Here is a 12,749-nt window from a genome sequence, read left to right as displayed (position 1 = left end):
ATTTTATATTAGGGGCTTTATATGATTAACTCTCTAAACAATTCCTTGAGGTAAATCTTACCACTTCCATTTGATAAATAAAGAATGCAACTAGAAGTAGTTAAAAATACCATTTTTTTCCAAATGGACCTGTTTTCAAGTCTTGTCAATCATATTAAGAAAACTGTAAGCACTGGTATCTCAGAGGTGACATTTAAGCAAGGGGGTGACATTTAAGCAAGGGAATGACATGACCAGGTCCAAGTTTTTAAGTGGTAACTTCAGCGGTAAGGAGTGTATGCACCAAAGAAGAGACTAAGAGCAGGGAGAATGTCTGGAAGCAGCTGCAATCATGGGAGAGGTAATAAGACCTTGAGTAGAGGGAGTGAGGATGTGGAGGATGGCATGGATGCAAGTTGCATTTTTAAGATAAAATGTATGGAATTATAGAATAATGTGCTACAGGATATTTACTTTTCACATTTATCTGATTATTTCCTCTCTAAGGGGGCAGCTGCAAGCTGCAGAAAGAGTTCTTGGACTGGGTTGCTGCTTGAGATCTGCCGTGTGATCCTGGAAAAGTCATTTGGCCTTTACGAGCCTCAGTGCCCTCTCCCGTCACATGAAAAAATTTAACTAAACGATCTCTGAAGTCCTTCCCATTGGAATTCTGTGTGTGGCTCTCTATTTTGCATAGTTGTTTTTTAAGATAGAAAAATAAACTAAGCCACCAGAGGTCCCCACATCCTTATATATCTAGAATAACTATCTTTGCAAAGAAATATTTCTAAAAATTCCCTGCATCCTGATCTAGTAAAATTTCTTGTATTTGCTTAGTATAAAATCCAAGAAAAAAACAGTAAGTTGAAATCAACGTTCATAAAATCTCTACCAAAACAGTGTAAGAAATTAAAGTTTTTAATTGCCATATAATTCTTCATTTTTAAAAAAAGTCAAACAACCATTTGTTTGATTTGTAGGTCATAAAAGCACATACTGAAAACCTTGAAAAATAAATTGCTGCTACACTGTTAACCAAACATAATACAATGAAATACAGGTTTGGTTTTATATTAGTGCAGGTAGTATTTTTCATAAAATGATTTTTAATAACTCTCATATTGGCGTGACATCTTATTCTTAAGGAATAAAGTTCCACTGAGAGTATAAAATAATTAAAATCCTAAATTTGACACCCATGGGCCTTGGAGGCCCCATTCCTCCTAAGAAGCAATTCAATGGAAATTCTAATAAAAAGTCACCTCTCCTAGAATAAGACCTTGCCCTCTATATCACATTTCCATTTTGTACAGTCATTCAAGGCTCACAGTATGAATGTATCCTTTATTTGGAAAGGAAAATCAATCAAAGAGAGGGGAACATGACTGCCACTATCTTTTATGGTTCCCAACACACATCTATATACCCCAATGACTTCAAGCCCCCAAGTTTTCCTTTCTAACTTCATCTTCTCTCAGTATCCTCAATACTTACATTGATGACTCACTTGACATCTTGCCACAGATATTCTTCTAGACTCTACCTCAGCCATGGAAACAAACTTATGACTCTAATCTCTGCTAAGTTCTTCAGTTTCCCCTCATTATCCATTAGTGTTTATTTCTTCCCTAATCTGGCCTTGCATAGACCATGACAACCTAATGGTCACATCTGGATCAATCATCCCTCTTTATCCACTCCCTCTGGCAACATCTCCCTGACTATCTACACTGGACTTGGGAGTCAGATACTTCTGTATGACCTGTTACTTAGAATCTTTCACTTCTGCCATGCCCACAGTGCCAATCACACATCCTCAGCCACCTCTCCTGATCTTGCCTTCATATTCCTGTTAGGGACCACTGAGAGATGCTAAAAATGTTACATATGTTCCATGCTTTTCAAGTTGCAATTCCACTTTTACCTCACTCTTGTGAGGTACAAATGGTACTTCACTTTCAACTTTATAAAGAAGACAGCTTACGTGAATTTATTCCCTTCTATTGCACCTGAAACTGGCTTCACAGCTCCACTCCCCTCTCCTTTCAAATACAGTATTCTCTGTACCTTCCCCATACTTAACTTTGCACCTTCCTGTCCCAGATGAGGAGGAGACTAAGCGACATGTTTCTCAGGTTAACATCTCATTTGTGCTTTTGGTCCCAGAGTCTCCGACTTCCTCTTGGTCCTTAAATTGCATACAAGCAATATATAAAATTCTTCAGCCTACTATTTAAGACATCCATCAACCAAAGCCAGTCACTTACATAGATTCTCAGTATCACTAAAGCTAGTTGATTCATTTTTTCTTGACTACATCAAGCACATTCCTTTCTACTAAAAAAATGATGAGGAAGATTGAAGAATTATGACACTATAATCAATCTTTTGTTTTTTCCTTGTAACAGAAAAGAATTTTAAAAGGACAATCTTAACAAATGCGCAGTTCTAGTTCTTTCTGTAATTCTTCTTTTAAATCTTCGAAGAGAAAAAATGCAAAAGAAGGAAGATATTTTTAAACAATGCTTGCTGCTTCCTTCCCAAAAGAACAGAAACATCTAGATGAGACAGAAAGTAAAAGTTAGTGCTTATTGAACACTTACTATGTACCAGCACATAAGTAACTTTATTACTCCTCAAAACTCTATAAATTTTCTGTCATCATCCCCATTTTTGTCAGTGAGAACGCAGGCTTAGAAAGGTTTAATTTTCTCAAGTACATACAGGTAGGTAGTAACAGGATTAGAACAAAAACTCTAGTTAATACCCTTTTTATTTCTCTATTAGTATTCACAAATTCCAGAATTTTACCAAGTTCCAGAAGAAATTAGCTTTGTTAGAACAAGTATATATGTAGGGTGTGTGTGTGTGTGTGTGTGTGTGTGTGTGTGTGTGTGTGTGTAGTTGTGTGATTGAGGTTTTCTAAAAGGCTCATTTTAGATTAAAAACTACAAATAATTGTAGTGCATTTGGATACTTAAACTATATAAATGTCTTTGAATCTTCCCTAAGTAATTAGCTCTCTAAAGATCTTAAAAGTGATATGTACATGTAGCTGTTGATCATAATACTCATTATTAATTGCAATCTTTCCCTAAATCAGAAATTCTTTTTAAATTAAAAAAACAAACCTTTCTATTACTTTAAGGAAATTAAACGCCCACCACAGAGTATTTTAGGCCTAATGCTAGCCACTGTAAGCTCACTATAAGCTTTTAAAGGAATTTTCCTAAAGAAAATACAGTAGTCTCCCTTATCTGGGTTTTTGCTTTCCGTGGTTTCAGTTACCAACAGTCAACCATGGTCCAAACACATTACACGAAAAATTCTGGAAATAAACAATTCATAAGTTTAAATTGCATGCCATTCTGAGTAGGGTGATAACATTTCATGCTATCCTTCTCTATTCTTTCTTTATCACAAGGAGAAGAGGGATGAATATAGTACAATGAGATGCTGACAGAGAGAGAGAGAACACATTCACATTCAACTCTTATCTATATTGTTACAACTGTTCTATTTTATTATTAGTTATCACTATTAATCTCTTATTGTGCCTATTTTATAAAATACATTTTATCAGAGGTATGTGTGCTTAGGAAAAAAGTTAGTATATATAGGGTTTGGTATTTCTTGCAGTTTCAGGCATTCACTGGGGGTCTTGGAACATATCCCCTACAGATAAGGGGGGGCTTATTATATATCTAATATGCCCACTATGACAATTTTTATTTATCTATAATAGATACTAAATGGCTTCTAAAGTCAACATGCTTTTAATGCAAACTGAGATATAGCCTATGAAGGAAACTGACTGCACAGTCAGTGTAAATGGCTTGTTTCCATTCATAAACTAGCTGCGGCCCACTTAGTGCTTTATAGTGTGACATAGCATGAATTCTCTCTCATGAGATAAACGAACAGACTCTTAATTCATGTAACATTTTGCAATGTTTCCTACTAGCTATTTTATTCCCTATGCCCTAAGCCATATCCTTATAAAGGGATACTTGTGAAACAGCTGGTTAATAAAAGTATGACTAAAAGATACTTTAAGAACACCCATTATGCCACATTAGAATTCAAAGAATAACTTTTAGTAGAACCATTCTGTAGACAGACAACTTCATCATTGTTCAAGGATGCCAGAAGAACAATTACACAGGACATGAGGTTTATAACTAACTATATTTTTAAGATCCAAGAGTCGAGAAAATAATAACCTTTTCAAAAATACTGTATGTCTCTATGTTGGGAAGCAGAGAGGGCTGGGAAGAGGTGGTAAGAAAATATTCCTAAATATTAGACTCATTATATCTTAGATATCTAATGATTTTGGTAATTAAAGACTTTGGTAGTCATCATTACTGAGGGGAGACTTGTGAAACCAAAGGATATGGCAGTCAACATAATGGGGTGTCATGTGACTCACAAAAGCAAGACTGTCTAAAACGGCACTTTGATAATTCATTCAAAGTTCATTTGAAAAACCATAAAATTAATACCATATTCTTGAATAATATATCTTGAATTAGGTTTACCTAATATTCAAGAAGTTCTAAAAACATGTTTAAAATAAGATAGTAACAAGGATTTCCATCCATTTAAAAAAAAAAGAAAAAAGGGGGTTACTTGAGAACAACCAAGACAATTGAAACTGGAGCAACTAAATGTACTGAGACCACAAACCAATCTCAAGCTGGGCCTCAGCAGACGTAGTGGAAAAGCTGGAGCCTCAGAGATGGCCCAGCTCTTACAGAGCTTCAAGCCAGGGTGTGGTATACTTAGTGCCTGAAGGGCTGCTGGGATACATTTTCAGTTAAATCCAACAGTGGGTATTAAAATATTAAAATATCATAAAGTATTTAGGAGTCACCTGGGTGAAAGGGGGAGTCATAAATTTAAAGTAAACATAATTAAAATAAGAATATTTGTACTAAATTTGAAGTCCACAAATTCCCATCCTCTTGTTCTGCACTACGATTCTAATTCATCAAATCTCTGTCAATGCGGCTATTTTCAAGCAGCTGAAAGTCATTTTATTTGTGAAGTTATGGAACAAAGAATACATTGTTTTCTTTGACAAAAAAATATGATCCAAACAGGTCTCAGAACTGGCTGGAGAATGCAAATATTGTAATTTAAAAAAAAAAAAAGACAGAAAAAAAAAAGAAAGCCATGACACAGAAAGGAAATGTGGTAATAATGGTCATGACAAAAAAAAAAAAAAAAGAGGAATCTGAATACCTCTGTTGTAATGCAGTTTGACCACTGACATGCTATGGCAAAAAAGACAGCTTTGTGTACATTTCTACATGTGTTGCTAGATCTTGTTTTAGCTACAGAGGGGTACATTGAGAGGAAGAGACAATATCTTGCAGAGAAGGTAGCATGGCTTTTTTAAAGTATGAGTTTTCTTGTTTTTTTAGAAAAGTGAAGCAGGCCTAGACTACCTGAGCAGCTATTAAAGAAGCGAGAGCAGTGCTCAGAGTATTTAGAAATATTATGATATAAGGCTTCCTGAAGTGTATCCTATAGAACACTGGTTCCGGGAGATATCCAGAGAAAAAGGTTCTGTAAGTCAGACATTTCAAAGGCACTGAGTAGTCCTGAGAAAAAAAAAAATTCATTTTGTTTCCCTTGATACTTCCAAATGTTATTAAATTAGTTTTTGTTCCCCAGGAACCTCTAAGAAAAACCCAAGAACAAGTGTGGGTTTTCTTTTTCTTTTTTTTTTTTTTTTTTTTGGCCACAGTGAGAGATAACTGAACTGGTTTTAAAAGTGGGGGTGTATGAAATATAATTAATAAACAGATATTTTCAAGACAGGCAGAAAACATGCAAATCTCAAGAAAATTTCACAAAACTCATTCTGAAATGTAATTTGCCCTCCTAAAACATTTGGTATTACTGACAATCTCTAAATGGCCAAATCACTAAGCTATCTAGCAAAGCAAAATAGTATTCTTGTGAATTAAATTCCACAGTCCTGTCACTTAGGCACTAGACCCCACTCAGAACTCTGCATGACACAGGCAAACTTAAGGTTTTCGTTACACAATCCATGGATGCAGTTAGAAAATCTAGGAGACCCATTATCAAACCGTCTCTCTTCGGAGACTACCTGAGGGTACTGCTAAAACCGACTGGATGCTGAATTCAGGGGTCTATTTTACATCATATCTAGAAACTAAGAACAGCTCTGGAACTAACCTTCAGAGCCTTAAAAACCTGGTCGAAATTTTCAGAATGTTGTAATAACTCCTCTCTCACTACCTGCCACTGTAATTCAAACCAAAAGACTGTCCTGTGGATGATGATACGTGCTGCCTCCCAGATAGAATTTCCTTGGGCTTTTCATGTGCAGGGTGATTTCACAGCGAAGGCTTCTGACCTCTATGTCTCTCCCCTAGACCCCAAGTAGCATCTCTTAGCTTTCACAGAACATTTTCTTTAAGGAGGTGTGGGGCTCTATCAGCTATGGTCAGTTCCTTTTGTCAGGATGTGAAAATATATCATTCAATTTGGCAGAGGTCAGCATTAAAGGAGTAAAAAGATGAGAGCAAGGTGATGCCCCTCTGGCCAGCCAGGGTGGTTACATGTTTCAAGTTCCCAGAATCTAGAGGTGTTTTCTAACATGATTTCAAGGGCTAAATCTGACAGCCTAGGTTTATATACACAATTTGTAAAACACCTGGTGATGGACCTTTATATCTGGTCTCTCTAGACTAGAAATTCAAAATTAAAGGAAAGGCCAAATCTCAAGTTCCAAGGCTACATTTTGAATGACTTACCTCAACTTCTACCTTTGTGAAGAGCTGGCAGAAAGTAAGCATACAAAGCTGAATGCTGAAGAGAAAAAAGAAAAGTCTATCTTTATACAGTCATGCAAGTATCATCTTATATCATTCAACAATCATTTCTTTATACACAAATACCCTCACATCACACTTCATATATATTTTGCATTTACAAATGCTACACTGCAGCTATAACACTTTTTGGGCCTAGACAACTATTCTTTTTTTTTTTTTTTTTTTTTTTTTTTGGGACAGGGTCTTACTCCGTCACCCAGTCTGGAGTACAGTGGCATAATCACGGCTCACTGCAGCCTCAACCTCCAGGGCTCAGGTGATCCTCCCACCTCAGCCTCCCAAGTAGCTGAGACTACAGGTGTGAGCCACTGTGCCCGGCTTAGACAAGTATTCTTGACAATTATTATTCAAAAGTTAAATCATCAAATGAATACCAAATATGTATTTCAGTCAGAGCCTCAGCTCAACAGACTAAACCACAAATTTGAAGTTTCCTTGACAACACAGACTCAAAGGCCCAAGTCCCTAGAGAAACTACCCAAGGCCACATTTTAAGGTATGTAAATGTGTTTATAAAACTCCTAGGTAGATCATTACATTTCTGAACTGTTTTTTGACATTAAAAAAAATCAATGGGCGTTTCCTTAAAAGTGGAAGCTTTATCAAAATTGTCCCAGTTATTAATAAATGTTTTAGTTATGAGGAAATCTGAAAAGCTTCAAATTTCATTGTAAAGGCAGGCAAAGGTTGTCTTTAAAGTGGTTAAGCAACCCTCTGAAAGATAATGTTTGAAATAGTTGTTCCTACTTATAGCTTTCCAGTACATATTTAGACTCTCTGGATAAGATTTCTACTGGATTTTTAGTTTAGTCTCATTAGACAATTGACCCAGAAACCAGGCAGAGTGGATTAAACTACACATTTAAAAAAAGAACCAACCAATCTCTTTTCACTGTTAAGAAATTAAAACATAATTTATCTGTAAAAATTACCTGAGGGAACTTATTTAAGGAATGTAGCAGCTTAAGAATTTAGTTAAAAGAAATAATTTAGAAAGTAGATATATCACTTTCATAATTAATTATAAATTGTTAATGTGTCAGTTCACAAATCTTCCATTTGAAAGAAAAAAATCTTTTACTATCTATAAACTCTAAAGTCAATCCACACTATCTAGCATAAGTTGTTTTTAATTATTTAAATGGAGCTGTGGAATTCAATTACTTGAATAGATGCATTCTATTCTGAAAATTCTGAATACTGTAAAAAATATGAAACCACACATAAAATCTCATTTAACCTGTCTTGTCCACCCTACAGACAGACCAAATACTTCTTAGTCTGATACAAAACTTCTCTAAGTTTATTCCAAGTCTCCTTTTCCTTGGGATATTCGTTTTGGTATAAAATCTGTTTCTTAGAATCCGTATCTGGAGTAGCACTTTGAGTAAGGACAATTGAGAAAACAGATTTAGAAGTAACAGACACAGTGCTAATAATATTAAGTAGATGAGAAGACAAAAGTGGAAGTGAGATTTGCAATAGACTGAACAAAAGAAAGCTGTGCCTTTTAAAGATTTTGTGTTTGTTTAAAAGTCCTGAAAAATTTTTGACTCTTAAAATATTTTTTCTCCCTTTCATTCCTGAATTCTTTCTCCTAATTTCCTTTTCTTCTTCTCACATACTTCTCAGTTGAGAAGGCTAGATTAACTAAACCCGTCTATTATATTTTCTATCCCCAGTTCCTCTTCCAGAAAAGCTTTCTCCTATTTGATCATCACATTAACCCGGACTGCTGGGCAACCAAAAAAAGTCCTATTGGCCACATCACTATCTCTGTAAGGAACTTAACCTGTAAAGGCCCAAAGGATGGCACACCTCAGAAAGTGGAAGTATGCTATGCATCCATTGTTAAGACACTTCGTTTTCCCAAATACTTTCATACTACCTGTTTCTCCCAATTCTCCCATGTCTAAAAGCAATCAGGAATTCAAAATAAGTAATGGCATGAAACATGTATTTTAGTCAAATGAATAAATTGATTTCCTGGTAAGTGAAAGATAATATGCTGTTTAGATATCTTTTACAATTTATGTTCTTTATTTTTGGCGTTATTTGCTTATCTTCAATTATCAAGGACTGAAGCATAACAAGAATATAAGTGTTTCATATGTGTTAATATTTATTCTACTGTCTCATCAGTTACCTATTCTGATTTAAATTTATTATTTCAAAGCAATGTATATATACACAAAATGGAGAAATTATGCAGTTTTGATTTCAGAAGTTGGTTGGATTACGTTGAAGTTATCTAAAAAGCCTACAATGTGCTTAAAGCAACTGATGATTTCCTTAAATATTTCCAAGTGATTGTCACCTACCCATCAACAATGTTATCTGAGCTTTGTGCTTAACAATATGAAAACTGGGTAAGATCCTAAGGGAAGTCTTCAAATTCAGGTATTTCATATGGCTCTCACCAAAATTTAAACAGGCTCAGACTTATTCAGAGGGAACTAAACAAACGATCTTGAGAGAAACCAAGTTTCTACATGTTCTGTTCTTTTTAAAGGCCTACTTCACATCAGCTTGCTTAATAATGAAACTGTATTCCTCTTCTCTCTTAAGTAAAGTGCTTATAGAAACTGCTGATTCCAATGCTTTTCAAATCCAAGAGCAGAACTGAAATCTTGGTTAGCTATTTTTTCAACTCATATCAGACACATCATAGCTATTTCAGGCCATACGACTAAATTTTTCTGAATGGCTTAAACCAACATAGTAAGTAATGATAGAGACACTAGATAATGCCAAATCTGCAATGGAAATAAAACTACAAAATTAAAGCTAACTATGATGCAAACTAGGTCACTTACGAACTAGCAAACACTTGAGACCCATTTGAATAGGACAGATGACTAGAATTTTGCACACAGAAGACTCCAGGGGTTAGTGGTCGAGATAGTGATGCTCTCTACAGAGACTTATCAGTTATAAGACTTAGGGCTCTGATCAGAAATCTTTATGTTTTTAAATATAACAATATTTCTAAAATAATACTTTTTTAAAGAATGAATAAATGATCTTTCTTTTTATTCACTAAAATAAAATTTATATAAACTAATAATAGACATAAGTGACTTACAATGTATATCCTTGCCATGTCCAGGTCACAGTATCCTATAATAACAAAATTATTTTAGCTGTTGGTCTGGAGGAAAAATACTAAATAAAATAAAGATCTTATTTTAATATGGGGATTCATGTATTTTTTCTGAAATTAAAAGCAACATGTTGAGAAGTAAAATAAATACATTATTGTTAAAGAACAGTGAACTGATCTATGAATTCTTGGATTACATATCTACATAGCAAAGATCTTCCTAATGTCAACAACTTTTGATGAAATGACTTGTTCTAATTTTTTAAAAACTATTTTACATGCTTAGCCACTTTTCTCCTAATATGAACATATCTGGATAATTAATTTGATTACAAAAAACTCAGAATATATCAGTTTTCAAAAAAAAAGCTTATTTGGGGGAAATAAAATAATATGAACATACAATAAACTCAAACCTATAGGCAGAAGTACAACAAATAAAAGTTTGATAGATTTTAATTCTTTTTTTAACCATAGATGTCCAAGGTTGAAAAACCAGCCTCTAAATAGAAAACTGATTTGATCAATAACCCTTAATATTAAATAGTAGAGATAACTAATAATTATATCCTGGCTTTTAATATAAATTCTCTAGTAAAGAAAGTTCCTCTCAGAACGAAAACATTCCCTCAAAAATCTTTCTTTAGGAAAATGGTGGTACAATTAATATCTAGAGGACAACAATGTACCCAACTGGAACAGAAGAGACTACTTCCTGAGTCAACTCTGGACTTTATATGTTAAGTTAGGCCAGATGCAGTGGCTCATGCCTGTAATCCCAGCACTTTGGGAGGCCAAGACAGGTGGATTACTTGAGGTCTGGAGTTCAAGACCAGCCTGGTCAACATGGTGAAACCCTGTCTCTATTAAAAATTCAAAAATTAGCCGGGCATGGTGGCACATGCCTGTAATCCCCACTACTCAGGAGGCTGAGAAAGGAGAGAATCACTTGAACCCAGGAAGCGGAGGTTGTAGTGAGCCAAGATCACGCCATTGTACTCCAGCCTTGATGACAGAGCAAGACTCTGTCTTAAAAAAAAAAAAAAAACCCGAAAAACAAAAAAAGATGTTAAGTTTTCTCAGGTATTTTCTTATTTAATTAAGTTACCTACTGCCAAGGCTCACAAAATTAGTAAGTACTGAGGCAGTAATGAAAGACCAAGCCTCTTTAATATTTATCCTGCTATTGCAATACTTCTTCACTAGTAATGACCACTGAGTCAGGAAAAATTTCCTTCTAGAGTTAATGAAAATCACAGATTTTTAACTATTCATTTTAATGAGACCCTAATCTGGGAATTAATCACACCAACATGGTGACAACAGAGTAGAGGCTAAGAAAATATCTTCCTGAAGTTCAGTAATAGCAAAATAATATTTAATATTGGTATCAATGGATATGTGCCTATCTTGCAAAATTTTAAAAACTAGATGTGGCAAGCAGAATGAGCTCTCCCATTTGCTTCCACCATTTATCTGTTCACAACCTTATTTATATATTAAAAGGGGTTCCAGAGAATCTGTGCTACTTGGAATATTGAAATTCTTCCTGTGGTAAAATACTGTGCTTACCAGCTTGTTTGGGTATCTGAGGAGGACTGGCTGCACTGGAACTCCTGGAATGAAGGCTCCTGCAACCACATTGAAAGTTTATAATGTGTTTTTATGTGAATAAAAGTTTTATGATGAAGAGAAAATTAATAAATAGTATAAATAGACTGAATATTTTAAGAGTATGTGTAACAGAAATCATTTGCTAAATGTTGGTAAATCCCTAGTGCTTACCAAAATGAGGGATTTTTTTTTGAATTAAGAACTACTGAAGCAAAATATTAAATGCTGTGCCTATGCCACTTAAAATATTTGTTTATTCATTGATTTGTTTCTCCACTTTTTTTCATTTTCCAAGTGTTAATATTCAACAGAATTGTTTTAAGTAATGATAAAATCAAGACAAAGAAAAAATAAGAAGAAAAGCTACATGAAACCAAATGCTTGAAGCAAGAACTACCACACTTGCTAGAAGTGAGTCATAACTTTGCTGCTGAGCATTCTAGCAGCTAATACAAAAACATTTTAAAGTATTAAAAATTATAATGAAAGCTGCATTCACTGACTTCTAATGTTAAAAAAGAGGTGAACCTTAGAAAGCATCTGAAGACATTATAATGATAATGAGATAGGTTTTCTACTTGATGACATAGAACCTTACGTGTCCGTGAGGGTTCCCAAACACACACACAGCCACACATCCTAAGTGCACATGCATGGAGTGGACACTCCAAGGGGAGAGGAATTATGACCCCAAAAGAGAAAGCAAAGCAGTAAGTTCTGTGGATCCACAACGTTAAAAAGTTGCTATCAGAAAAGAAAAAAATGCTCAGAGCAAGCTAAAGAGTTATTTTGTGTATTTCTATAAAATCATTTGCAAAATCTCACATATTACTTTGTTAGAATACATAATTTAATTTTTCTCACCTGGTTTAAAAGTAATCAAACAGGAACGATTAGTACAAGTACCTTCTGGGAAAACTAGTATCTTGGGAAAAAAGGAATAGATTTAATATTTCAATCTAATTAATAAATTACCTCTTTACTCGCTTTCTTATGACTTCACAAACAGCTGCCAATGCTTAAAAAACAGAAACAAAATAAAAGGCTAACATTTGATTCTAATGAAAGCTACTATCAGATTATTCAATTTTCTTGTAAAGAAAGTGTTGTCTAATTTAATTAGAAAATGGATTTAAGCTTTGAATAAAGAATATACTTAACAAATGTCTCTTAATGAT

At 34.5% G+C, this 12,749-nt stretch overlaps 1 protein-coding gene across 2 annotated transcripts in view; it reads right to left on the bottom strand.

Annotated features, from left to right (window-relative positions):
- The window catches only part of LPCAT2 (lysophosphatidylcholine acyltransferase 2), a 77,134-nt gene that overhangs the window by 40,841 nt on the left and 23,544 nt on the right, over window positions 1–12,749 (bottom strand). For both annotated transcript variants that reach the window (XM_004057662.5, XM_055364255.2), the window contains 4 exons: window positions 12,436–12,496; window positions 11,530–11,588; window positions 9,940–9,974; window positions 6,774–6,828 (listed from right to left, as the gene is read on the bottom strand). In XM_004057662.5, the coding sequence (XP_004057710.3) occupies window positions 6,774–6,828; window positions 9,940–9,974; window positions 11,530–11,588; window positions 12,436–12,496 (210 nt within the window). The remainder of the gene's footprint in view (window positions 1–6,773; window positions 6,829–9,939; window positions 9,975–11,529; window positions 11,589–12,435; window positions 12,497–12,749) is intronic.

The sequence above is a fragment of the Gorilla gorilla genome, chromosome 18 (assembly GCF_029281585.2).
Source record: "Gorilla gorilla gorilla isolate KB3781 chromosome 18, NHGRI_mGorGor1-v2.1_pri, whole genome shotgun sequence".
NCBI classification, from domain to species: domain Eukaryota; kingdom Metazoa; phylum Chordata; class Mammalia; order Primates; family Hominidae; genus Gorilla; species Gorilla gorilla.
The sequence above is the reverse complement of the archived record's forward strand: the minus strand, read 5'-3'. Positions and strand labels throughout refer to the sequence as shown.